The sequence below is a fragment of the Podarcis melisellensis genome, assembly GCF_964234715.1.
Source record: "Podarcis melisellensis genome assembly, chromosome: 13".
Lineage (NCBI taxonomy): Eukaryota > Metazoa > Chordata > Lepidosauria > Squamata > Lacertidae > Podarcis > Podarcis melisellensis.
Window position 1 is genome coordinate 12,709,818 of NC_138545.1, and position 27,124 is coordinate 12,736,941.

The following is a 27,124-nucleotide window of genomic DNA, read 5'->3' on the forward strand; positions in this document are numbered from 1 at the left end:
CCAGGCTGGACTATGGAATTCATTGCAACAGGGCCCCACACTGGCCAATATTTTAAGGAGTCACAAGATAAGGTCGCTTTGGGCCATGACAGCCAGATGTGCAAGCCCACTTCTCGGTCCAGAATGCTGCATATCTTTGAGACCAGATACTATGGATGAACAGGTGGCCACCGCAGTGGTAGCTCTGCTGGTGAGCTTCTTTTGAGGCTTCTTCTGCTGGGACGTCCAAGAACGGAGAGCCACTGCCTTGACCCACCCATGGCCATTCTGAGGCTGACTTTGCCCTTTATGGAAGCATTGGCAGGAAAAGGAAAGGAGTGGCGGAATGAATGAATAAAAAGGATAGGCAGGAAAATGTCAAAGGCAAAACTCATGGACACAGAGAGTCCCTGAAAAGTGGCCACTCAGGGTGATCTTTGGTGTTGCCAACTTTCTCTGGGTCAAAGCTCCAGGTTTCTCTTGTAAGATCTGAGCGCCCCGCAATCCAGCGGCATCTCAGCTCCGCCTGCCTTCGCAGGAGGGCTCGGGGAAGTCGCTTAGGTCCCTGCCGATGATCTCGGTTACTGTGGAGAGAAAAAAGGTCAATGTGGGCGAGATGGAGAGAAGCCTTGTAAGTGCTGCCTTAGGAGCTCAGTGGCAAACTACTCAAGGTCCCCTCTAGAGCTTGGGGAGGAATTTGTTTGTTTACGGCAGGCGGATCTGGTCCTCTTGAGCTTGCTTGTGGGTTGGTGTGCAACTCCTAGTCAGATCATGCAGTTCTCTGGATTCTGCTATGCATTTGTGATGCGCAAAAAGTGTGCACAAAATTACGCCTTTTATGTAAAAGATGTGCAAAACGTGTGGGTTTCTTTTACATGTGAATGACTGAAAAGTGCATATTTTGACCTTAAAACATGTGTTTTAAGTAAGAAGTGTGTCAATTAAAAGGCTAATCTGTGCATTCTCTAAAACACGCACAATGGAATAGACCTATGGCTGACCTCCTGAGAGACAAAAAGAGGGACTGAATTAGTTGCTCAGCCTATCCTTACCCAAAGCTCACCTAAGCAAGTTCATGACCTAGGCAAATTGAAATTTCTTAATTTCTCTACTCAACATCTGCAATAAGAGAATAACACCACCAGCAGTGCTGCTGAGTTTATGTTTCCCAGGGGCCACTTGTGGCCTAGGACTGGTGAGGCAGATCAGCAGGTGGAACTTGCAGAATATTGTGGCCTGGGAAAGCAGAGGTGAAATTTGCATGCTCCCTTTCACCTCTGCAATCCCATTTTTTTTACTGTGCATACATGATGACTTATGCTCACAATGCTATCAGAGTGGTTAGACATGATCCTTCTTTTGAATACTGTTTGTGCCTGCAAAAGCTTCATTTCCAGTCAGTGCGTATTCATAACCTCCTGCTGAAATCCTGTAAATTCTGAATACCACAAACATTCTGCTTTTTTCTGCCCTGCTTTTGTTGTACAGACAGCAGTTACAAACGAAAGCAGACGAAACCCACCATAAAAATACACTATTACTATGTCATGAACATACAGTCGTACCTTGGATACCGAACACCCTGGAACTTGGACGTTTTGGCTCCCAAAGGCTGCAAACCCGAAAGTGATTGTTCCAGTTTGCGAACGTTCTTTTAGAATCTGAACGTCTGATGGAGCTTCCGCAGCTTCTGATTGGAAGCAGGAGCTTTCTGCAGCCAATCAGAAGCAGCAATTTGGTTTCCGAATGTTTTGGAAGTTGAACGGACTTCCGGAACTGATTCCGTTCGACTTCCAAGGTGCGACTGTAATGAAAAATGCATCCACAATAAACCACTAGTCTGGGGCGGTCCATAAAAAGGTAAAGGGACCCCTGACCATTAGATCCAGTCATGGCCGACTCTGGGGTTGCGGCACTCATCTCGTTTTACTGGCCGAGGGAGCCGGTGTACAGCTTCTGGGTCATGTGGCCAGCATGACTAAGCCGCTTCTGGCGAACCAGAACAGCGCACGGAAACGCCGTTTACCTTCCCACCGGAGCGGTACCTATTTATCTACTAGCACTTCATGCTTTAGAACTGCTAGGGCTGGCAGCAGGGACCAAGCAACGGGAGCTCACCCCGTCACGGGGATTCAAACCGCCGACCTTCTGATCGGCAAGTCCTAGGCTCTGTGGTTTAACCCACAGTGCCACCTGCATCCTGGGGAGGTCCATAGATTACCACGATTCTGACAATATCTATCTGTCTGTCTATCATCTATCTATCTATCTATCTATCTATCTATCTATCTATCTATCTATATCTATCTATCATCCATCTATCTATCACCTGTAAATATCTCAAGAGAAGACGCAAAAACATGTTTTTGTGCCCCCCCCCCTTCACAGCTCTAGCTTTACCTTCCTCCAGCGTGATCCCATGAATGGGCAAGTTATCCCGGAAGCCACCATCGAACCCCGATTTCTCCAGCTCTTTGGTGCTATGTTCTTGGGACCCCAGCTCTGGATCTGTCCATTCCGGAGTCCTCTCCCCGCTGCGGTTCTCTCCCCGCCCCGGTGGCTGAGGGCCTAGTTGTGGGCTGGGAGGCTGGAAGTGGGGCGGGCGGCATTCTAGGGCATGGAGATGGGACAGGCCCGGTGGAGACAGGAGGGGCACAGAGAGGTTGACGCCCCTATAGGCCTCGTTTTGAGGGAAGCGGAAGGCAGGGTTGTAGCGGCTGGGGGAGGAGAAGGAGCAAGGGTTCCAGTCGGGGCCGTAGGGGGAGCACGGCGGGGAGCGCTCGGGGCAGTAAGGGAAGGGGGGTCTGGAGGGAGAGAAATCCATGGCACCCTGTGCCGGCTGTAGTGGGAAAGGAGAGCTCTGAGCGGTGTGGGCGAAACCACGGTGGGGGGCATCTGGGAGTGCTTCTTCTTTGAAGATGACTGGAGGAGATGGGTGGGTTGAAGAGGAAAGGGAGGGGGGAGAAAGAAAAGCCATCAATATCACTTTTAGCAGTCATAAAGGTAAAGGGACCCCTGACCATTAGGTCCAGTCGTGGCCGACTCTGGGGTTGCGGCGTTCATCTCGCTTTATTGGCCGAGGGAGCCGGCGTACAGCTTCTGGGTCATGTGGCCAACATGACTAAGCCGCTTCTGGCGAACCAGAGCAGTGCATGGAAATGCCGTTTACCTTCCCGCCGGAGTGGTACCTATTTATCTACTTGCACTTTGACGTGCTTTCGAACTGCTAGGTGGGAAGGAGCAGGGACCGAGCAATGGGCGCTCACCCTGTCGTGGGGATTCGAACCACTGACCTTCTGATCGGCAAGTCGTAGGCTCTGTGGTTTAACCCACAGCGCCACCCGCGTCCCATTTAGCAGTCATACACCCCCTCAATATTCCCCCCCCCACATTTCCAGTTTGCACTTTGACGTACCAGGTAAATATTTGAAGGCCTGAGCAGGGCTCCTTTTCCTGCGTCCGTTGGAGACGTAAAAATAGGTCTGAACAGGCCGAGACACTCGTTTGTTGCTGTATTCGGGGACAGTGAGGGTCAGCGAGGCCTGTGGAAGCAGGAAAAAAGCAGCAGATGATGTGTTGCATGGCCTTATTCAGGTAAAAAATTGCCAAATGGAGGTTTGCCTTTCTATACAACCAGCCACAGTTCATGAGCAGGCATTTACAGAAGCACTTCTCAAAATCATTTCTGGGTTCCCTCGTATCATCTTCCTGCTCCTCATGAAAAAATCCAAACCTGACTGTTTCCAATTCCAGATTGAGAGGATATACACACTTTCAATCCAGCTCTGTATACAAGCTCAAAGCAGATGCCACCGTCAGCCATTCCACTGGGCCGCAGATGAACTAAAGATGAAATGGCAAGGCCAACTCCATCAGCTCATCCGGGAACAACTGCCATTGGACTCCCCATTTCCAGACCAGCCTCTGTCAGTGACTGTTCCACTTAGCAGGATTTGATTCCTTCCCACCTTATCTCTCTATCCCTTCTATATCCCATCTATTTCAATGTTAATTGTTTTAATAATAATAATAAATCTGACTCGTGCTGGGGAGGGGCATCCTGAGGCCCTTCAGATGCCACTGGAATCCAGCCACAAATGATAGGAGTGATAATCCAACAGAACCTAGACAGTTTCCCCTTCCTGGACGTTGCATATAGCAGTAGAAAAACCACCAGGACTTATTTCCCTGAACTGAATCTCTAGGAGTCTTTATACCTTTTCCTGGCAATAATAATTACCATCAAGGAGGTTTTTTTAAAAACAAACCAGCTGTTCTCCAATAGCAAAGACTCATTACTTGTCTCTGTGTGATCAGCGTACTGGTCCAGCCCAGGATTTCCCTGCTGTCATCCACATTCAATAAAAGTCTTTCCCTGTTCCCCACTAAATGTGTTTCATATACCTAACCCCACACCCGACAGGAAAAAGCCAAGCTGCAAATTCACTTCCCACATGAGGAGATCACTGTCCAGAATTCTCACCTCTGTGCTTTTCAGCCGATTGACATTTGCCTCTTCCTCCCATTGGAGTTTTCCATCTGAAGCAAAACAGCAACAACAAAAGCAATTGACCAATATCACATGGAGGGGAGGGCCTATTAACAAGGATGGTGAGGGCAGGGGATTTGAAAGGCTTGCTGTATTTCTCTGGAGAGCACACCAACTGGCCATGCAGGAGACAGCCATCATCTGCTATTTGTCCCCAGCATCTGGTACACTGCCCCAGAAGATGGATGCTCCATCTCTCAGTTGTCATGACCGACCCGTGCTCCAAAGAATTAAAGGCCAAGCTGCCGCCCCATCGCCACAAGTTAAAAATTGCACTTTGCTTACCGGGGCCTCGTTCAATGAAGACAACTTTTGATTCGGGCAGGAAGTTAGCACCAGTGATCACCATCTCTTCTCCGCCATGTACCGAGCATGCGCTGAGGCTGTAGTTTTCCACTTGGGGGAGCTCCTGAGCTGAGCGCTGGGCTGCACGCAGGAGAGGAAAGGGGGGTCACAAAGGAGAGATCACCTTGCACAAGCACAGCCACATTTAAGAGGAATTGAGGCAGTGCTCCATTAAGAGGAATGAATAACAGAATACACCCAGTGTACAAGGGAACTGCCTCTCCAAACCCACCCACCCTCTTTCTCTCTAAAATCCACCTTTTCCATGATACCTCTGGCCTAGCCTCTTATGAATCAGCCGCCATTATGTGCTCACAACTGGATCAGCATAAGTTGGCCTAATCAGCATTGCGCTCTGGGAAATCACCTTTTTTTCCCACCTTTGTTTTTCTTGATCTCCAGAGAGATGGGTGCATTCAGATGAAGGGATTATTGCGTTTATAACGCTAACGCTTCCGTCCCAATTTCTAACAGTTCCTTTTACAACACATTACGTCTTGCACCATGATCAATACACCACCAAGTCATGCCAAATTATTTCTTTCACACCAGTGCACGGTGCGTGACACCACCGTATCGCCCTTTATGTATGCATGCACTTCTATATAAGTCCGTGTAACTCACAGGTCTGTGGACTCCACTTTTGTGCTTTCCCCAGGGGGCACTGTTGCACTGATCAAGTAAAGTCGTCTGAAATATCTAAACCACACTATACATTTAGAGTAGCATTATACCACTTCAAACAGTCATGGCTCCCTCTGTGCAAAGAATCCTGGGGCCTGTAGTTTTCTAAGGGTGCTGAGAGAGTTGCTAGGAGACCCCTTACAGAGCTACAATTCCACAGCACCCTTAACAAACTACAGCTCCCGTGCTATTTTTTTTTTAGGAGGGCGAAACAGTTAAGCGGTACTAGAGTGTTTTCAATGTCTGGTGTGGATGCGACCTTAGGATTCAGGCTGACCTGCAGCTACATGGAGGCTTGCTTCTCCCATAAACACCCACCCACCCACAACACCCCCAGAGGGCACTTACAGCACTCGATGGGTACAGAGGCAGTCTGGATAGAGACCACCTTGCCATTTCCTTGCGGGACATGGACCCGGAAGACCAGGCGCACTCGGGTGTTCTTGCGCCCGATGTCCGTCTCCCCCTTGCGCAGCTCAATGTCCGAATTCCGTAGCTTCAGGATCCCTGCGCAGTCAATACTGGTGCAGGGGGGAAAGGGGGGGGAGTTGTCTATGAATCCACGGCAGTTCACTGTTCATGTTATGCACCTCCTTCTCAAAACATGGATGGCAAATCTCAAGCCCATGGGTTAAATTAAGTCCTAAAGGCCAATGTTGGGCCCTTGGGACCCTAGCCCTTTCTCCCAGGCCTGCTCTGAACCCTCCTTGAGTGCTTTTGCTTGGCCAGAATGTTCCATTGAACTCTGGTGATGCTTCTTGTTTATTTGGATGGAGATCCCAATAAACATGGCTCCTGTACCAAGCTAAACATTGCATTTGTTGCTCCTCCCCGTTTTTCCTTCCGGATCTGCCCTCCAGATCTGGGACCTGCCCAGAGGGTAGCTCCTCCCACTTTTGCTTGTGGCTCCACCCACCGCTGGCATGTGGCCTCCAGAAGGCTGCCTGGAAGGAAATATGGCCCTTGGGCTAAAAGAGTCCCTCACCCCCCCCTGAGAATAGTAGAGAAGGAAGAGTCTCTTAGATCATCAGCTTCTGTCTCCTACCAGCCTCAGAATCCTGCCTAGAGCTGAATTGAAACTACACAGGCATTTGATAACTAGGACACATTTTGCCTTGGGGGAAATCAGGGTCACTGACAGGTTTGGGTTACTTTCTGCAAGTGCCCTCTTCTATTCCCCCAACACAGGGTTTTCTTTTCTTTTCTTCTTTCTTTTCAATGGGTAGATCAGAACACATTGGCGAAGTACAGCCACCCAACATTTTCTTTCCCCCAGAACGCCTTGAACCCCATTGCACTGCAAACCCAAAGGCATTATGGGGTGAAGAAAATGGTGGAAAAGAACATGGCAGGCAACAGCTGCCTGGGTTTTATGAAAAGGAAGTTGGAGACCTGCAAAAGCTCAACTGGGCCCTGGCACTTGCCTGACCATGATGGGTGCTAGGGCCTGTTGACGATCCAGTACTCCTTTCTAAAACTCATTAATCCCAAAGAACCCACAAAACAAGAATAATGGGTGCATTCAATTTGAGAGTGGCACGGAATGGAACCTGGGGGAGGGTCTACCTTGTTGCCCTGTAAATATATTACCTTTCTGAAATTGCCCAAACCCACCTCCCTATGTGTTGTAAACGCACTAAGTATGTTCATCCAACACAGGATTGGTTCCTACTCCCTGTTAAGCATCTATAAAGGTAAAGGGACCCCTGACCATTAGGTCCAGTCGTGACCGACTCTGCCGTTGCGGCGCTCATCTCGCTTTACTGGCCGAGGGAGCCGGCGTACAGCTTCCGGGTCATGTGGCCAGCATGACAAAGCGACTTCTGGCGAACCAGAGCAGCACATGGAAACGCCGTTTACCTTCTCGCCAGAGCGGTACCTATTTATCTACTTGCACTTTGATGTGCTTTCGAACTGCTAGGTTGGCAGGAGCAGGAACCGAGCAACGGGAGCTCACCCCATTGCAGGGATTCGAACTGCCAACCTTCTGATCGGCAAGCCCTAGGCTCTGTGGTTTAACCCACCGCGCCACCCACGTCCCATTAAGCATCTATACTTAGTTGCAAAATCAGGTTTGCTACTACGTAAGGAGGGATTTCCATATTTTTTTATAATTGGGCATATTTGCCAACCACATCAACCCCCCCCCCCCTTTGAAAGCCCTGCAAAGCAATTCTTACTTGGCAGCCATGTTATTCTCAGGCAGCAGGGACATCTCAAGGACCTTGGTGCCATTGATGATGGATTCATAGCTCGTGGTGGCAACCATTTTGCCAGTGATGCGGTGCACTTGGTAGAAGGCATGGGGACGCAAGTTCCGCTCATCCGCCGTGCCGATGAACATTTGTAAGGTAAGGGGCTTCTCATCATAGCCTAAAAGCTGGGGTGGGGAGTAAAGGAGAATGGTAAGCTTCTCTGAAATAAAACATCTCATCTCATTGCCATGACCATGAACCAAGCTTTTGAGTTCGTCTGAGGATGTGGCAAAAGCAGTGTGATGATTGCCGCCCCTCTAGGAGAAAATAGTCACCCCAGACATTTTCCTGCACGGCCTAAGCGACTTGAGCGATCATCCCCATTAAGATCTGGCCCCCAGCCAATGCATTCTGTAATGGGACATCTCACACGTGAATTTCCCCGTCCACTTCTGAACATTCTGTGACGCTGCGTCATGGCAGATGCTCTGTATGTGGCAAAGGGGTGGCCTGGTTCATTTCCTTGCGAGAAGAACCCGCAATGGGTGGTCACGGATCTGCATGTTTTAAAAGTCCCAGTTTCAAATTCCTGGCCATCACCACTTCAGAAGGTTCAGAGACAGCAGGGCTAGGAAACAGTCTGTCCAAAACCCTGTGGCTATGATGTCACAGAATGTTCATAAACACTTAGCAGCTGAAGGGGAAGGTTCGGCTGTCATTAAAAAAAAAAATCACTGCATTGGATATGAAATATGCTTGCTTCAAATTCTCCGGAGACTTTATTCAGTCTTAAAAAATAAAAAATTCTGGGTGCTGATCCCTGTCTTAAATTAAGTTCTGCAATCACAGACCTGGAAGGTGGGCCTCTATTCCATGAAAAGAGCTCTGTGTGTCTTACATATTGATTACTCCCTGTCTCCACCACCTCCTTACCAGCCACCCTCTTTGGCAAAGGCCATTGCAGCTGGAGACATCGGTGGTCTTGCCTCAGGGACACCCAGATGTTTCCAATCAGAGGCCAAGACTTCCAGCTGCAGTCGATTTGAGCCTTAAAGGAAAACGCTCCGTTTTTACCTCTCCCCTCCCCACTCATGCCATGGAAGATGGAAGGATCTGAGGCCTGAAGGATTGTGGGGGCAGTGGAAGCGGTCTTGGAACCTGGCGAAACCTATGCCAACTTTTGGAAAGGGCGGGGTGGGGCATGGGAAGCAGGGAGATGGTAGGAGAAAGGGGGAAGGGGGCGCAGCTTTAGGAAACGAAGGGTTTGCCTCTCTGCAAGGAAGGGCAAGTTCTGAACGCCGGCAGAAGAGGAGTGGAATTTGCCAGAAAGCATATGGAGCAAGGGGTGGGGGTATTTGTCCCACGTGCGCACATACAAACACTCCACACTCCGACTTGCTATCCCTAAGAGTGACGCAGAGGGGCTGGATGCAGGAGGAGACCAGCGCTGCGAATCTGAAACGAGAGCGTGGGAAAGGGCAGCCCCGAGATCCTGGTTACAGGGGAATGTGATGGGGAATGGAAGGGGAAGGATACACACACAAAAAATGGGAGTTGGGGGGGGGGACGGAGGCAACGAGAAGAGAGAAAGGATGGACCTCGGCTTTTCATGCCAACCTCCCCCCACCCCAGTCCTAGGAAAATGTACATATAGATCTCCACATCGTAATTTGAGGAAACTAGGATACAAAGAGATGGAGTACAGTATAGGGAAAGTTGCAGTCACAGCACAAAAACACGCACGCACTGATCAAACCTTCCTGTCACTATAAGAACAAGCCAAATATCACCCCCTCACTCTCATAAAGTCGTGGGTTTCGTGTTGTTGTTTTTTTTAAAAAAAGTTTCCACCTTCCCACTTATTTAAAAGGCACTCGTCTATATTTAGCGGGCAGCTATTTCACAATTTGTTGCAAACAAAATCCGTGACATTTGTCTTTCTTTCTTTTCCTTTTTTTGGCCTCCGCAAGCAGCCTTTGAAGTGGGAATAGTTTTCATCTTTCAAATTTCTGGATGGAGACTTTCAAACCAGCCCTCAAAGAAAAGAAAATTAAAAGAAAAAGAAAAAAGGAAGTTTCCCTTCTGGATTAGCTTGGCTGAAAATGCCGAGATATTTATATATGTATTTTTTAAAAAAACTACGTTGACAACAAGCTCCCTGGAGGCTGGGGGCAGAGGAGAGGGCTTTTTAAAATAACAACAATACCAGAAAATCAAAAATGCATATGAGCTCTTACGGAGTAAATGGTGTCGAAAGCAAAGCTGGCTCTACCTGGCTAAATGGCAAAGGTGGCAGCCAAGCCTCAGCCTGAAAGCCTTACTAGCGCCTGTCCCAAATATGGAGGTGGAGCCTGTGATTATGTGGTGAGAATAAATATACTCTACACATGCTCAGGTGTACTCGGCCCACTTTCAAGACGAAATCATGATACATAGGAGAATGCATTATTGCCTTTTCTACATTACCATACATTTCAATGCCCCAGAAGTTTTTGAACTCCAGCTCCAACAGCCCCACCCAGCAGGGCCAAAGTTCATGAGATAATGGGAGTTGTTGTCCAATGACTTCAAGGCCATGAGTTCTCTGTGCCTGGCCTACAGTCGTTTTGTGAGACTGTGGTTGCAGAAGAAGAAGAAGAAGAAGAAGAAGAAGAAGAAGAAGAAGAAGAAGAAGAAGAAGAAGATGAAGAGGAGGAGTTTGGATTTGATATCCCGCTTTATCACTACCCGAAGGAGTCTCAAAGCGGCTAACATTCTCCTTTCCCTTCCTCCCCCACAACAAACACTCAGTGAGGTGAGTGGGGCTGAGAGACTTCAGAGAAGTGTGACTGGCCCAAGGTCACCCAGCAGCTGCATGTGGAGGAGTGGAGACGCGAACCCGGTTCCCCAGATTACAAGACTACTGCTCTTAACCACTACACCACACTGGCTCCTCCATGAGAGATGCAAAGTGGGAACTTTTATTTAGTTCATTGTCCCTCCACCCACCCACCCAACCCCCTGGTCCCATTCTTATCCCAGTTCTTGTTAGCTCCTCCCACCCCTCAGATACCTTCACCACAGGGTGTCCTCCTGGAGCGGCCTTCACAGCACCCCGGCTGCCCTCCGTCTCGTAATGGGCTCGGTGGTGAGTTCGGGGCTGCACCTCGATTTTCAGCTCATACTGTTCGTATTGACTGGGGAGAGGCCAGTCCAGAGGGGGGAGAGCAGAAGACCTGGGGAATGGATAAAAGGAAGGACCATGAAGTTGACGACTTAGGCACTGGAAGTGACCGCGTCCGACCTCCTCCTGCTGGCAACACAAACAGGAATGCAGCAGGGGACTCGTGTACCTTTAATACATAGCTGCACCAAAGAGGAAACTGGAACACAGAAAGCTGTTAAGTAACAAACCACGTTATTTGTCTACCCAGCTCACTCAGCATTTTCTACTCTGACTGACAGGATCTCAGGCAGCGGTCTTTTATGGCACTTGCTCCTTTGAACTGAAGATGTCAGGAATCGAACCTGGAGCATCACACACATAGAGCATGCGATCTACCATGATGCTGTGGCTTCTCTTCCAATGGATGGTGGGTGAAGCTCCCCCCATCCTGGCTGCAAAAGGATGGCAGGGGAAGATGGCACTACCAGAGCTCATGCTTCAAAACAACTACAGTATTAAAAAGGCACATAAGATTTGACCAGCTAACCCTAACCCTAACCTCCAGCCTCCTTTCCCGAGTTTGCAGTTAGTAATATTTAAGAACATAAATTGCAAGGCTTGCAAAGGGATCTACAATGAGTTACTAGCCCTCATGTATTTCAAATATATATATATTTTTCTCTTGGCTTGCTCATCACCAATTATGAGCTTGCCGTAGCTGAGGGGCTAGTCAGAGGCCAGATAACTTTTCACATTGGCATTCATCCAGAGCACACTCCTGATGAGTACGCATTTCACACTTCTCTTGTGCTGGATCATGATCCCTGCTGGATTCAGATTTAAGCACCATATCATGCAACCATCCTCTCTTACGTGGTGGCCAATCAGAGGCCCTCAGAAGACCACAAGGAGAACATAAAAGCATAGGAAGATGTACAAGTCAAATTGTATACAGTATAGCTCATTACTGTCTATAGATACTGGCATCAGATATCCAAGGTTTCAGAAAGGGGCTTCTCCTAAGGATTACCTGGAGATGCCAAGGATTACTTTCCGCATGCAAAGCAGATGCTCCACCACCAAGCTATAGTCTTTCCCTTCGCAGTTTGTCCACAGTAGCTTGTATCTAGAGATTTTGTTGTTGTTAGTCATGTCTGACTCTTCGTGACCCCATGGACCAGAACACACCAGGCACTCCTGTCTTCCACTGCCTCCCACAGTTTGGTCAGACTCATGTTAGTGTATCTAGAGATATGCAGCTTCAAAACATGATCTGTTTTGCCATCATAGCTAACTGCCATAGCTAGATCAATTCTCCGTGAATTGGTCCATTGCATTCGGAATGGAGCAACCAAAACAATCAAGGGGATGGAGGAATTACCCCATGAGGAAAGGTTGCAACCTGAGTTTGTAGCTCAGAAATTGAGGTAGCTCCATTGGTTAGAGTGTGGTGGCGATAACACCAGGGTCGCAGGTTTGATCTCTGCATGGGACAGGTGTTGGACCAGATGATCCTCAGGGTCCCTTCCAGTTCTACAGCTCTTGCGATTCTGTGAATTGGAGCTTCTTAGATAGAGAAAAGTCAAGTACGAAGAGGCATGATGGAAGCTTATAAAATGGACAGCATGAAGTGGATGGAGAGAAGTTTTTCCTCAAACGAAGCTGAACACTGCAAGACTCGGGGCAGACAAAAGAAAGTGCTTCTCCATTCAGCACATCATTAAACTGTGGAACTCTCTCCCACAAGAAATAGTGATGCCCACAATCCTGGAAAGCTTCAAAGGATGATTAGACAAATTGGAGGTGTTGGAGGAGACTATTGAGAGTCCCATGGACTGCAAGAAGATCAAACCTCTCCATTCTTAAGGAAATCAGCCTGAGTGCTCACTGGAAGGACAGATCCTGAAGCTGAGGCTCCAATACTTTGGCCACCTCATGAGAAGAGAAGACTCCCTGGAAAAGAGCCTGATGTTGGGAAAGATGGAGGGCACAAGGAGAAGGGGACGACAGAGGACAAGATGGTTGGATAGTGTTCTCGAAGCTACCAGCATGAGTTTGACCAAACTGCAGAGGGCAGTGGAAGACAGGAGTGCCTGGCATGCTCTGATCCATGGGGTCATGAAGAGTCGGACACGACTAAACAACAACAACATACAAATTCATGGATAAGGATATCCGTTTGCCCCTAGCCACAATGACTATCTTCGCTTTCCTGCCAGAGGCAGTATCCCTTTGAATACTAGTTACTGGGATCACAAGTAGACACTGTTACATGCAGGTCCTCCTTGTGAGCTGGCCATGGGACCCTGGCTGGCCACAGTGAGAACAGGATGCTGAGTCCAGGTGGTCCATAGGCCTGATCAAACAGGCTCTACCTATGCCCTTATCTAAACAAACCAGTGGCCACCATGTGGTCTCAAATTCAATCTGCCTTATATGTAATTCCACAAAATTACTAGCCTTGCAGAGAGCTCTCTGTGCTTCCTACAACATTCTGGAGTCAGAAAAGTGCCTTTCGCCAACCCAGGGCAATGGACTCGGTTTCTATGCTGGCTGCAGAGGAGTGATACAGCTCACTAGCCTGTACAGCAGGGGTAATAATAATAATGATAATGATAATAATTTTTTTATTTATACCCCGCCCTTCCCGGTTCAGAAAACCAGGCTCAGGGCAGCTAACAACAAATTTAAAACACTTAATTGTAGAAGCAGCATAAAATACAGTATAAAAACATGAATAACAATAAAATTCAAAGTTCACAAATCAATTTGGGGGAGATCCATCTAATAAGCATTAGATAGTCACCAGGGCTAGCTGGCTGAATTAGTCCTACTTGGGCCAGCAAGGAGGCCAGGGGAGAATTAGCTGTGGGGTCTCAGAGCAGGTAATCTTCATAAAAGGGGAGGAGGAGGGAAGAGAAGGGAAATAAAAGATCAGGCTGAATTCAAATTAAAGGTCAGGCAGAATGGGGAAGGGGAACCTGTGGCTCTCTGGCCGATACTGGACTCCGATCGGTGCCAGCTGGCATGGCCAATGCTCAGTGATGATGGGAGCTCTACTCCTGCAAACATCTGGAAGATCGCAGCTTCCCCATCCCTGCTCTGCAGCCTCCTGCATGCAATTGCTTGCCACCACTGGCTAGCAGGCTAGTGCGCTTAAAACACAAAAGGCTGCCGCACTTTGCAAATGAATTGTGCGTTGTACAAAGAAGCCTTCTGGCCTGTCCCAAATGTCAGCCAATCCATGTTTTTTTAGGCAGCCCAGAGTTATGGGAGAGATGTTGGAAAAGGCAGTTCCTTATTATTGGCCTTCTCTCCTCCAGGGGTGTCCCTGCAGATGTTTATTGGACTCTGAATTCCCCATCAGCCCCCAGCTAACATGGACAATGGCCAATGATCAGGGGTTGTGCTCCAGGAACATCTAAAGGACCATCTATGTTGGCTACCTCTGTTCTACACCACGTGTGATCTGATGAAGCTGCCCTTGCAATTATATATTTTAAAAACAACAACTGAAAGGCTTCAAATGCTTTAGATACGGGGTGGACGGAAGGCAAATCAGGAGCTACCTCTTGGGGATCTGAACTAATTCAGCAAGCATTCTGGACTCCCAGTTGACTATTAGCAGCAACAAGTGAGATTGCTATAAAGCAGAGCCAGGCCCGTCTTACCCATAGAGGCTAGTGGCGCAGGGCTCCAAGGCACCAAGTTCTGGAGGGCGCCAAGCGAGAGTCCGGGGAACACCAAATGAGTGTGCTGAGTGAGCGAGGGTGCGTGCGCCGAGCATCGGCTAGGTTTTTTCCCTTTTAGCCTGCAGGTGCCAAATTCTGCAGGGCACCAGAAGGCGAAAAGGAAAAAAACCTAGCCGATGCTTGGTGGGAGCGGCGTACGCACTCTAGCTCGGCGCAGGCCCGCTTGCTCGGTTTGCTGCCTGCAGTGGCCACCGCGGCATGAAGCGGCCAGCTGAGCTGGGAGGCGCCACGTCTAGCCTCCACCTCTTCCCTGCCGGAAGAGCAACCCTGGAAAAGTAGGGGGCACCGGAGGGATTTTTGCACCACGGCGCCAGATAAGCTTAAGACAGCCCTGAGCAGAGCTTTCCGAACTTTTCATATGGGTGATACACTTTTTTAGACATGCATCATTTTGTGACACAGTAATTCAGTTTTATTAGCAAACCGGAGGTTAAACCAATCCCTTTCCAGCCCCGGTAGGAGCATGAGGAGCATTCACACTGCAGCCAACACACAGTTTGGAAAAACTCTGCGATGAAAGAATGGTGGCAGAGAAGAAACCAGGATTGGTGTGTGAGAGAGATAAAGGACTTGTGAGCTTTGTTTAGATATAGGTCTCAAATTCCTGGATCGGGCATATGCTCAGAGCCACTCTGCTCTCAGCATATGCTCCCCTGGCTGGCCCACAGTCTTGCACCTGGCTCTGGCTGGTAGACAAAGTGGACCATACAAGCCTGAGACATATGCAGACTCCTGCTGTAGGCCATTTCCAAACACCGAGTGTTCCATGTGTTTGGTTGCCCTTCTCTGTGACCGGTTTCAGAGACCGGGTTTCTGAGTACGCCGTATCCAAGAAGTGGCCACACCATAGATCAGGCTTCCTCAACCTCCGCCCTCCAGATGTTTTGAGACTACAGTTCCCATCATCCCTGACCGCTAGTCCTGCTAGCTAGGGATCATGGGAGTTTTAGGCCAAAAACATCTGTAGGGCTGAGGTTGAGGAAGCCTGCCATAGATTTTACATACAGAGAGGCTATGAAACTGGGTGTCTTATTCTGTGAGACTTCTTTCAATTCGCATGCAGAGGGAGTTTGACCAAGGACTCCTGCAAAACCCTTCCCCCTTGTACATGTCGTGCAGAAGCAGAGTTCCCAAAAGAAAGGGGGAAAGCTGTCTACACGCTCCTATTTGCTCTGTATCCAGTGCCCTCCCACTGCTACTTTGGGAAGTGGTGTATGAATGTCAGCCAAAATCCATCTCTCTCCTGTATCTGTCTTGTTCTTTCTTATGAAATAGTGTGCTTTGATTTGCTTTAAGCTGGTACTGTGTACGCACCCAAGGGCTCTTTGATTCAGCAATTTGGCACTTGCAAATTTAGTCCCTTTAATGCAGCAGCTCAGCTTTTGCAAGGCTGACCTAAATTGCCGGTATCACCCTTATAGAAACCTCTGCAAACGAGGAGGCAAAATATGCAAGGTCCACTGTATTTTAGTTCTCGTGGGGTTGTTGTCGCAGGCTAACCCATTGCATTCGCAAGCTTGGCTTAAGAGATGCTAAGTTCTGCTTTGAAGAAATGGGGGACTTGGCTTGGCAGGATATTGCTGGCTATGGGCTTTGGAACTGCAAACGGGGCGGAGGAGGGAATGGATGGAGCCACTGCCCCCGAACTCAAAGGTCATGACGTGGATCCACCATGCAGGAGAAATTCTTCCAATCCAGCTGCTTACCTTAACAGGGAACAAGGCACTGTGTGTTTACGCCAGCTCCCACCCGCCCGCCCCCAGCACCGCATGCAGAGCTGGGGTCTGGGATGTGTAACTGGAGACACCAGCCCTTCTGCCTGGTCTGGTCTGACAAGTTGTTTTTATACAACAGAAACTCTGGCAGCCAAACCACAGAGCCGGCAATGGCGCTGGCAAATTCAAACCGGCTGGCTTAAGGGTGGGAGAGGGAGGGAGCCATGGCTTCCACCCCCACCCGCAGTTCCCGACAACGGCATGCTCAGGTGAAGGTCTTTGGATGCTAGAGGAAGATAGCTAGGATCCACGCTAGGAGGGCAGCAGAATCTGCTATCGCTGGGGCTGCTCCAGATGCCCTGCTAATTGGGCATTCGTCCTGATTAGCTTGCGCAAAGCTTACGAAAAAGCTAGACGCCTGTGCTTTACTGAGCATTCCTTCTAATTTGTTTGTGGGCAGGTTATATGACAATGAGGGTTCATCTTGATTTGCTTGTGCAGTGGTTATACAATTCCTCAGTGCTATTTTTCTAGGGGGGCAAAAGGTGCCAGAGCTCACCACGAACTTCTCCCATGTTCTCTTAGAATCACAATGGTGCCCTCCTGAGAGGTGCCAGAGCAGAGCTCTAGTAAGCTCCTGCTGGGGGGGGGGAGCCCAGCATTTCCTCATTGATCATTTGTTCACACTACACATTTTAGCGCATTTCCCCCATCCCTGTGAACCTGCCAAAAGTCCATTTTTAAAAAGTGGATTTGCTGCTCCAGAGCACTTTAAATTGCACAAACCTAAATTTCCACAATCCTGCCTGTAAACTACGGATAGTCCAGAGGTGAACTAAAGAACTACACATGAGGAAGATAAGAAGCAAAGCCCCATCCACATAATACATTTAAAGCACTCTCATAAAGCTCATAAATGCCCTTGGCCCAGTATACCTGAAGGAGCGTCTCCAACCCCATCGTTCAGCCCGGACACTGAGGTCCAGCGCCGAGGGCCTTCTGGCGGTTCCCTCACTGTGAGAAGTGAGGTTACAGGGAACCAGGCAGAGGGCCTTCTCAGTAGTGGCACCCACCCTGTGGAACACCCTCCCACCAGATGTCAAGGAAATAAACAACTATCTGACTTTTAGAAGTCATCTGAAGGCATCTGACATCTGTTTAGGGAAGTTTTTAATGTTTGATCTTTTATTGTGTTTTGAATATCCTGTTGGAAGCCACCCAGAGTGGCTGGAAATAAATAAATAAATAAAATAAATAATATATCACTTTAAACAGCTCCAGCTTATCCCAAAGAATCTTGGGGACTGTAGTTTGCTAAAGGCTGTTAGGAGATCCTTGCTCCTTTCAAAGAGCTACAATTCCCAGACTGGTTTAATAATATGTGTGTGTTAGGGATCTGTCCAACTTGTAACGGAGCAATGGATCCAAACTACAAGAAAGAAGATTCCACCTAAACATTAGGAAGAACTTCCTGACAGTAAGAGCTGTTCGACAGTGGAATTTGCTGCCAAGGAGTGTGGTGGAGTCTCCTTCTTTGGAGGTCTTTAAGCAGAGGCTTGACAACCATATGTCAGGAGTGCTCTGATGGTGTTTCCTGCTTGGCAGGGGGTTGGACTCGATGGCCCTTGTGGTCTCTTCCAACTCTATGATTCTATGATTCTAACTCCACATTCGCAAAGCCATCCACCTCCAGCTACCAAGATCTAGAGATAAGACAGATATTCCCATCATGCCTTGCTTGGGAATCGTCCCAAGCCACCTGGATGACCGCTTTTAGAAACCCTCTCTCAGGCCACAGTTCCAACCCAAACTCTTGACATCCTTGCAAGGAAGGAAGAGGGGGAGCATTTATGCAAACTCTGAAGAGCATTAGAGTTTCGGTTTACCTGAACACAGGGCTGTGACCTCCAATGCGAGCTTTGGACCAGGCCAGCGGGGAAGGCACTGCCAGGTAATCCATTCCTTCCTTGCGCCCCACGCCGAGTCCGTAGCCCCCCGTGGTGCCGCTGCCCCCATCCTCTCCATTGCAGCTCCCTTCCTCCTTCCTGGTCAGGGCCACCGTCTGCTCGGTCGAGGTCTTCCGGGCTTTCTGGGGGATGCTTTCGGCCGGTCGGGCTCCAGTACAGTTGAAGGGTGCCGTGTCGCCTCCTGCCTCCACGGTCTCCCCTGGGGTCTCCTCTCCGAGGCTGCCCCTCCGGGAGAGGCACGGGGATGCTGAGGAGTGCGTTTCAGAGCTGGAGTACCGCCGCTTGCCGCAGGGCGAAGATGGCCGTGGGCCCAGGAGCATCCATCCATCCTCTGCGCCCCGGCTGGGGGAATAGCTGGCACCGTAAGGCTGCCACGACTCGTCGGCGGGCGACCACGGCTTGGGGGAGCCCCGGGGAGACCCCAAGGGGGAGCTGAGGGCAAAGCGGGCCGCTGCCTCATTCAGCTCCCGCTCCACATCGTCCCCGGCGGGGGCCTCGTCGTCCGAAAAGAAGCTCCAAGGCGAGACGCTGCCGCTGCTGGCAGGGCTTGGGGTGAAGAAGCCAGAAGATGGAGTGGTCTCGCGGTAGCCCCCGAAAGCCTCCAGGAGGAGGTAGTCACGAGGCGAGGAGTCCCAGTCGTCTTCCTCGGCCCGCCGGCCTGGCGAAATGGTGGTGATCTGGATACTGGGGCATTCCAGCACACGGGAGCCTCCGAGGCGGACGCGCCGGGCGGGCTGGCTCTCAAAGGTGTCGCCGTCCAAGTCGGCCGGCCGGGGTGGGGGGGAGTGCATGCCTGCACGGCCCCCGCCGAGATGCAGAGGGCAGGGGATTCCCAGGGGAGAGGTGTAGGGAGGCGGGTCTCCCAGAGCAAGTGAGCAGTAGGCAGGGAGGTTGTCCGCATCCAGGTCTGTAAAAAGAGAGAGGGGGGGAAAGGAAAGAGATGAGAACCACCATGTTGGTTGAAAATGATACAGTGGTACGTCGGGTTACATACGCTTCAGGTTACAGACTCCACTAACCCAGAAATAGTGCTTCGGGTTAAGAACTTTGCTTCAGGATGAGAACAGAAATCGGGCTCCGGCGGCGCAGAAGCAGCAGGAGGCCCCATTAGCTAAAGTGGTGCTTCAGGTTAAGAACCGTTTCAGGTTAAGTACGGACCTCCAGAACGAATTAAGTACTTAACCCGAGGTACCACTGTATATTTAAAATATGTGGTTTCCCCCAAAATATTCCTGGGAGCTGTAGCTCTCTAGAGAGGCAAACTACAGCTCCTAGGACTCTTTGAGGGATATCAAAGTGCTTTAAATGTGGGTGTGACCAATGGAATTTGGAGACCTTGAAGGTGACAGAGGATAATCTAATGTGCACGTGATTCTCTGCTCAGCTGTCCCAAGAGCGATAGAAAAAAACCAAGCAAGCAGGTTTACCATAAGTTTACCAAAAAGTGGCAGATATACTTTTAGGCCAACAGACCACAGACAGGAAGTAATATGAGCACCTCTTTCTACTAGAAGAAGGGAACACAATTTGCTAAACTGCATGAAATCCCTTGATTGTCTTACGCACCAATGTGATGTCTTGTGAACCATCTTTTTTGAAAAAAAGCAAAAGCTTTCTAGCTTCTATGGCTCTGAAGAGGACCTCAATTTGCATGCTGTTTCACGAAGCGGTAAATGCATTTGGGGATATGTGCAAGTTTCCATTTGAATAACACAGTTAAATTTTAAAGAGCCATGTGAGCAGCTCATTTCTATACCAATTGGTCATTATAATAGCCTTGTAACGGTAAGAATTTAGTGCCAGGGTACATGCATTTTCCTCTTCCCTCTCCTTCCCTTTTTCCTTTCATGCTGTGCCCTTTTTTTAGATTGTAAACCTAAAGGCAAGGATTAGTTATTTTTATTGGGAGTTTCCCCCGGTATAAATGATCTGAATGAATTGAGAACACCCTAGTGAAGCCATGAGCCAACAGATGGCTGATCAGAACATCTAGCAGTAAGAGCGCAGTGAGGGTCATAGGTCAGTGGCAGAGCATATGTTTTGCTTGCAAAAGGTCTCCAGATACAGGTGGAAACACCCCCCAGTCTGAAACACTGGAGAGCTGCTGCCAGTCAGTGTAAGGCAGATCAAAGCTTTGACTCAATATAAACTAGCTTACTGAGTTGCTATCTTCCTACCTTCCTCCTCCCCACAGCTAAAAAGGTAAAGGTACCCCTGCCCGTACGGGCCAGTCGTGTCCGACTCCAGGGTTGTGCGCCCATCTCACTTAAGAGGCCGGGGGCCAGCGCTGTCCGGAGACACTTCCGGGTCACGTGGCCAGCGTGACGAACCTGCTCTGGCAAGCCAGCACCAGCACAGCGCACAGAAACGCCATTTACCTTCCCGCTATAAAGCGGTACCTATTTATCTACTTGCACTTAGGGGTGCTTTCGAACTGCTAGGTGGGCAGGAGCTGGGACCGAAAGACGGGAGCTCACCCCATCACGGGGATTCGAACCGCCGACCATACGATCAGCAAGTCCTAGGCACTGAGGTTTTACCCACAGCGCCACCCGCGTCCCCACAGCTAGCAGTAGCTGAATTCATTGCACCAAATATGCAACCCGATTGTCAAATTAATCCAAGAGAGGGCGTGGGCAATAAAGGGGAACCACCACCACCAGCAGCAAAAAGGGAGGTTTTTCAGCAACAAAGAATCCTAGAAGGAGGATCCAACTGCGTGCTTTCCTTTCGCCTATGGCATCCTGCATACGTCAAGAGAGAGAGAAAGCAAAGAACCCAAACCCCATGGGATTGATATTAAATATAGCTGGCTGGGAGGGGGTGGGATGACTACCCACAAGTCAAATAAAGGAAGAGGTATCCTCTCCCCCCCCCCCAAGAATAAACAAAATACATACACACAGCAAATATTTGGATAAAGATATAAAGAGGAGAAAAAGAAAGAAAGATGAAAGTTTATTTCTTCCTCTCTGCCCTGCAACCCTTTCTCTACTGACAGCTGCTTCTAATTTAAAGTTTCTCTCTCTGGCCACACTCACATCCTAGGAATTGGAGTTTGCTACGGGTGCTGGGAACTGTAGTTTCAAGAACCAGCGATTGCATAGCGGTTAAGAGTGCCGGACTAGTACCTGGAAGGCCAGGGTTGAAAACCCTGCTCAGCCTCATCTGAATCTAACAAATAAACAAACAAAGCGCCTTTAACAAATTACACTTCCCAAGTTTCCTCCATGACTCTTAAAGTGGTGCAAAAGTGATGGGAGTGGATCACAGCAGGGAGTGGATCACAGCACCCAAATGGCTCACACCTCAACTCTTCATCCAACCCAGTCTTGTCACATCACACCAGCTGTTGCCAACTTGGTGCCTTCTAGGTGTTCTGAACTGCAAAAATTGAGCTGATGGGAGCTGCAGGCTGGTGGAAGACTGCACTACACAACCCACACCCAGCCCAGCACCCTGCTTTGCTCCACCTTCTGCCAGTATTCAGTGGGAATGAGCTGCAACTGTTCCCTGCCTGGGTGATGCGGCTGGAAGATGTTGTGCGGTATTTGCAGGGCAATGCATGTGTGGTTGTGTGGGAGAGAATTATGGGAAATTGGCAAAACCGGAAGGCAGGGCAAGAATGAAGGTGGTAGGTCAAGAACACAAGGTAAAGGTAAAGGGACCCCTGACCATTAGGTCCAGTTGTGGCTGACTCTGGGGTTGCGGCGCTCATCTCGCTTTACTGGCCGAGGGAGCCAGCGTACAGCTTCCGGGTCATGTGGCCAGCATGACTAAGCCGCTTCTGGCGAACCAGAGCAGCGCACGGAAACACCGTTTACCTTCCCGCCGGAGCGGTACCTATTTATCTACTTGCACCTTATCTACTTGCACTTTGACGTGCTTTCGAACTCATTGGTTGGCAGGAGCAGGGACCGAGCAATGGGAGCTCACCCCGTCACGGGGATTCGAACCGCCGACCTTCTGATCGGCAAGTCCTAGGCTCTGTGGTTTAACCCACAGCGCCACCCGCGTCCCTAGTCAAGAACACAAACACACACACAAATAGACTGGCAGCCTTGTATCTGGGAAGGCAAAAAGGCAAACAAAGCTCGAACTGAGACTGTTGCATTGTGACGAAACTGAACCTGCAGGTTCAGAGGCACTCTATCCCAATGTTCTGCCTCCATGGAAATTCCCATAGGTGTCTGGTTGGCAGCTGCTGAGAACTGGGCACTGGGCACTGGGCTCGGTGAGCCTTTGGTGCTGGCTGGGGTTGATGGGAGTTGTAATCCAAAACATGAGTTTTGCAAAGGCTGCAGCAGACAATACTGCTCTCGATGGGTCGTAAAGGAAGCTTGCAACCCACCTGGTCAGATTGCATCCTTTATTTTTTGTATTGCCATTTTGCGACTTAAATAAAAACCCCATGAACAGAGGCAGTATATCTTTGAATGCCATGTGCCTAGGATTTTTTAGAACAACAACAAGGTGAGCTGCTGTGCTTGGGAGCTTTCCAGAGGCACCGGGCTGTCCTCTGTTGGAAGCAGGATATCCTGGGCTAAGATGGGCTTTGGTTTGCTCTGCAGCGAAAGCCCCAAAGTGTGGGGTGGCTCCCATCTTGCCACCAGGAGTTGCCCTCCCAGCTTGCACCCGACTTGGGTTGAGGGCCAGGTGGAGGGAGAAAGCCAAAGGCTCACCTCCCTTTTTGAGACAAAAGCTTCTGAAAAAGTTTTTTGTGGGGTGGGGGGACGTGGGCTTAGAAAGTTCCTCCTGAACTTGGCCTAGTCTTCTCGGGGCCTCCACCCTGTTTTGTGGGCCAGAGACAAGGATCCAGTTGGATGGAGGAGAAAAGTGGGGAGAGAGAGAAAATAAGAGAGACTGTCAGGGAGGGGCCGCCATCTGAACCCAATTAAAGGGCCATTTCCCAAAGCCCCAGGCTCCACTGGCAGGGACCCCCGTTGCCAAGGAAACGGGGCGCAGGCCAAAAGACGAAAAGGAAAATTGCACTGTTGCAGGCAGCTAGTTGAAACCGTATGTGGGAGGCTTGAAGTGTGTCTGCCCCCCCTTCTTTCCCCACTTGCCGCCATCTCAAAAGCCCCCCCCCAACAACCCCAGCTCCCCTACACCCGGGATTTGAAGGCCTTGGATAGGAGCCAGTGCGGAGGGGCTGGATTCTGTGGGATCCCGAGGCCCTCTCAGACCCCATCTGGATTTCATTTGAACCAGACGCCGCCTGCCCAGAGACAGTTTGACCTTTCTCTCTGGAAAAAAACCCCAGTTTCCTACCTCCGCCTCAGAGGCTGGCTCATACAGGGGGCTGCCAACTTCCTCCTCACAGCAGCGCCCTCAGCCAGGGTGTGGATATATTTTGGGGCAGCCAGCCCGCTTTTAGCTGAACCCCTTCCAGAAGCACCCCCACAAGTTCAGGGGGCTACAGGGCCAAGAATGTCCCCTATACCAGCTTCTGAGACAGATATTGGGTGGGTGGGGGGAATGGGAGTTGCAAACTTCTTCTAAGAAAATAAAAGAAGGGGGAAGGGTTTCCCCCCACCATCACCATCACCACCCCCACCTCCCATTCTCATTTTTCAAATATGCCTGTGGAAATGCATGTCACGCAACCCACATTTTTCCATTTCAGGATTCAAAGCCTGGATTTGCAAATGTGATATTTTGAGTTTTGAATTCTTCCTTCTGACGTGACCACTTCAAGCATCTGAGAAAGAGGGTTTTGGCCGACAAAAGCTCCTGGCCCAATAAATTGGTTAAAGGTGCCGCTATGCTCCGGGATTACCCTACGCTGCGACAACAAGCTAACAGAAATTAAATTATTCTGGGGTGAATGTTCATCCTGGGGGATTGGGGTTTAAGTTTGGTTTTGACAGGGGTGTTTCTGTGCGCATGAGACAAGTTTCAGAGATCGAAAGGGGGGGGGAAGCTTGGGGAAATACCAAAATTCCTCTTAATTCACGATGAAAATTGAAGAAACGTTTGCAACTATGGTGCTAGCCCCTAAGAACACATTGGTTCCAACATGTCCTACTGCAAGCGGTTAAGCATCCAGATGACTTAACTGGAGATAAAGCAGTCACTAACTATAGAGTGAACAAACACCTGTTTACAGCCTCTCTTGTGTGTGGGCACATAGGAATTACCACTAGGATACTATTATTATGCCGTTTTGAACGTGCAGAAGCCTACGTTTCAAACTGATGGAGGGTTTGGCAGAAGAAAGGATTTATAGTTTCGTTTCATTCTTCTTGGGCATTTTGCACCACCTGTCACTAGATACCCTCTGCCAGATATATATTTCTGCCTGCAATTATTACCAAGCTAGTTTATGCCCCACTTGGGGGGGGAGGCAAAGCCTGTTCTTGCCAACTAGGTGGAGAAGAGTACATTCACCAGAGGGACTTAACATAGGAGTAGGGGTGTTAGGCCTAGGGGCCAAATGTGGCCCTCAAAGTTCCTCTACCTGGCCCTCACGATTCTCCCCAGGCCACACTCCTGACTTGCCCTGCTTCAGACCCTCCTTGAGAGCTTTTGCCCTGTTAGAACATGCCCATGAACTCTGATAAATGCCCCTTGCTTTTCTGGATGTAGGAGAGGGAGGGAGAGAGGGAGAGAGGGAGAGAGGGAGAGGGAGAGGGAGAGGGAGAGGGAGAGGGAGAGAGAGAGAGAGAGAGAGGTGTGTATGCTTGCAGAAACTAGCCTACTGTATAATGAGCTTCTGCCTATGGCCTGGGGGAAGTTGCCCCAAAGGGAAGGAGACCCCCAGGTTCACAACCACTGACTTAACTGCAGTTAATGTAGAGGAGCTCAGCTGTACTTACAGCAACCCTATAAGGTAGGCAACCATTAAACGCACTGTGGCCAAGGCTGGAAATCCTAGGTCACCTTGGGCCAGGTGTGGGGACCCTGTGACCCTCAGTGCTTCCCAAACTTGGGCCTCCAGCTGTTTTTGGACTACAATTCCCACCATCTCTGACCACTGGTCCTGCTAGTTAGGGATGATGGGAGTTGTAGTGCGAAAACAGCTGGAGACCCAAGTTCTGCTCTAGATATGGCTGGACTCAAGCTACTATCAGGCATTGCAAGGCCAATGGTCTGAGCTGCAGTCCACTTCAAACTGGTCTTTTGACACTTAGGATGCAGATCTTTTAGGACTCGTGCTAGTTTTCTGGTTGTAAATTTTATCAGCTGTTTTTAAAATTTAAAATAGGGACCCTAGGGTGAAGAGGGTGAAAAATAAATTTTAAAAACACACCAATAATCATCCAGTAACATCATGAGGGCCACGCAGCCCCCATCATTGTTTCAGATTAACCAATGTGTTCACAGCTAAACCACAATTTGAACCAAAGATTTTCCAGCTCACAGCTTCCACACATTGCAGCACACACATTAACTCTTTTTGATCAATACGAATTTCTGTATTATTATTTTAAAAGGGTTAACCAGTTATTGGTCCCAATAACTCAGAAACTCCAACCCCCCCCAAAAAAACAACAACAACCCACATTCTATGCAGAGTTCAGTGCAACCTGAAAGTTTTCAGATTCCAAATTTTTCACAGCAGCATGATAGGGCGTGTGTGAAACTCGAGACCGATTTCTTCTCTCATTCACTCACGCACTTTCCTCACCAGCATGGGCAGAAACGCAACACCCATCTTTAAAACGATTGCAAATAGTATTAACCATTTGCGTGGGCCGCGTGTTTTAGGGATACGATTACTCACTCTCGGAGCAAAAAAACACACAGACTCTTCCTGCAGGGAGATGGGAACATTCGTGCCATCTCCCTCCCCGCTTGCCCTAAAAAGGAAAGGGGGGGGGGACTTTTTCCAGACACTCGCACAAAAAACCCTTGATTCTCTCCCCCTCCCCATATATTCTCACACCTCCCTCCTTGTAGCCAACCATCACAAGCCCCCATAACAACCCGCATCTCACCTTCCAAGGGGACCCCCATTTCTGGATGCTCCTTTTCTTCTTCTCCAAAAATCAGCTTGAATTCTAAGTCCTCGTCTTCGCAGTTCGCTGCGCCCATTTTTCACAGGGGGTGGGAGAGAATCGGTGAATGCAGCCTTAATAGGCTTGCAAGCCCCTTCCCTCTCCCCCCACCCCTCAAAAAAATGGGGGCTAGATGGAGGAGGTTTTGGTTCGATTCACCTCTGCTCTCCCCCTTTTAACGCAATACCTCTTTCCGCGCCTTCTCCCCCTTTAATATTTTTTTTAAAAAATAATAAAGAAAAACTTTCCCCAAACAAACTTTTCCCTCTCCTCCAGCTGCCCCCCTCCCACTCCCTTCCTCACTGCTGATTGGCTCTTCGGAAAACCCAAACCATGCCCCCATATGTCACTTTAAGCCACGCCCACCAAGAAGGGGAGAGGGGAGGGGGGGAGAGAACCCGAACTGGGCAGTTCTATAATCCCCCATCTCACGCTCCCCGCGAAAATGAAAAAGGAACCACCTGCTCCACCCCCTTTCTTGTCCTTCCAGATGGACCAGCCTACCTGGAGCCCATTGGAAGGCAGCCCAAGCAGGGCCCGCCCTCCTTAGGCTGCTTATTATGCACGGGTTGGACACACCCAGACAGGCTGTTAAAGGCAGAGGGACGCGTTGCGCTTGCTGAGAGCTACGCTGCGATTATTCTGATTATAGTGTGTGCGGTGTGCACAGTTTTTTTTCAACCATGCAGGGAGGGGGTGACAGAGCCTATATGAGCACACGCAAGAATGGTGCAGCTGCCTACATGCGGCTCCGGATATTTTGATGCTCCAAAACTCAACATTTGGAACATAA

The 27,124-nt window shown here is 49.5% G+C and overlaps 2 protein-coding genes and 1 long non-coding RNA gene across 3 annotated transcripts in view; 1 reads left to right on the forward strand and 2 right to left on the reverse strand.

The window, feature by feature from the left end:
* Positions 1–22,157, forward strand: part of LTB4R (leukotriene B4 receptor) — a 159,179-nt gene extending 137,022 nt beyond the window's left edge. Inside the window, exon 3 of the mRNA XM_081885400.1 lies at positions 21,996–22,157. The gene's annotated coding sequence lies outside the window, so the exon portion shown is untranslated. The remainder of the gene's footprint in view (positions 1–21,995) is intronic.
* On the reverse strand, positions 1–26,820 carry NFATC4 (nuclear factor of activated T cells 4). The gene is made up of 10 exons (XM_081885397.1): positions 26,272–26,820; positions 18,251–19,238; positions 10,805–10,967; positions 7,738–7,937; positions 5,906–6,078; positions 4,814–4,954; positions 4,463–4,518; positions 3,395–3,521; positions 2,380–2,901; positions 1–563 (listed from the first exon to the last, which is right to left on the reverse strand). The coding sequence occupies exons 1-10, from the start codon at positions 26,366–26,368 to the stop codon at positions 496–498; spliced, it is 2,535 nt and encodes an 844-aa protein (XP_081741523.1). The 5' UTR covers positions 26,369–26,820; the 3' UTR covers positions 1–495.
* The window catches only part of LOC309355032, a 171,797-nt gene that overhangs the window by 28,824 nt on the left and 115,849 nt on the right, over positions 1–27,124 (reverse strand). The gene's annotated exons all lie outside the window — the stretch shown is intronic.

Excerpts from the sequence above, each read along its gene's own strand:
- NFATC4 (XM_081885397.1), bottom strand. The coding sequence starts at position 26,368 with ATGGGCGCAGCGAACTGCGAAGACGAGGACTTAGAATTCAAGCTGATT. Across the intron at positions 19,239-26,271 it reads AATGGGGGTCCCCTTGGAAG|ACCTGGATGCGGACAACCTC; the intron begins GTGAGATGCGGG and ends CTCTTTTTACAG. Across the intron at positions 4,955-5,905 it reads CTCTGTACCCATCGAGTGCT|CCCAGCGCTCAGCTCAGGAG; the intron begins GTAAGTGCCCTC and ends TCCTGCGTGCAG.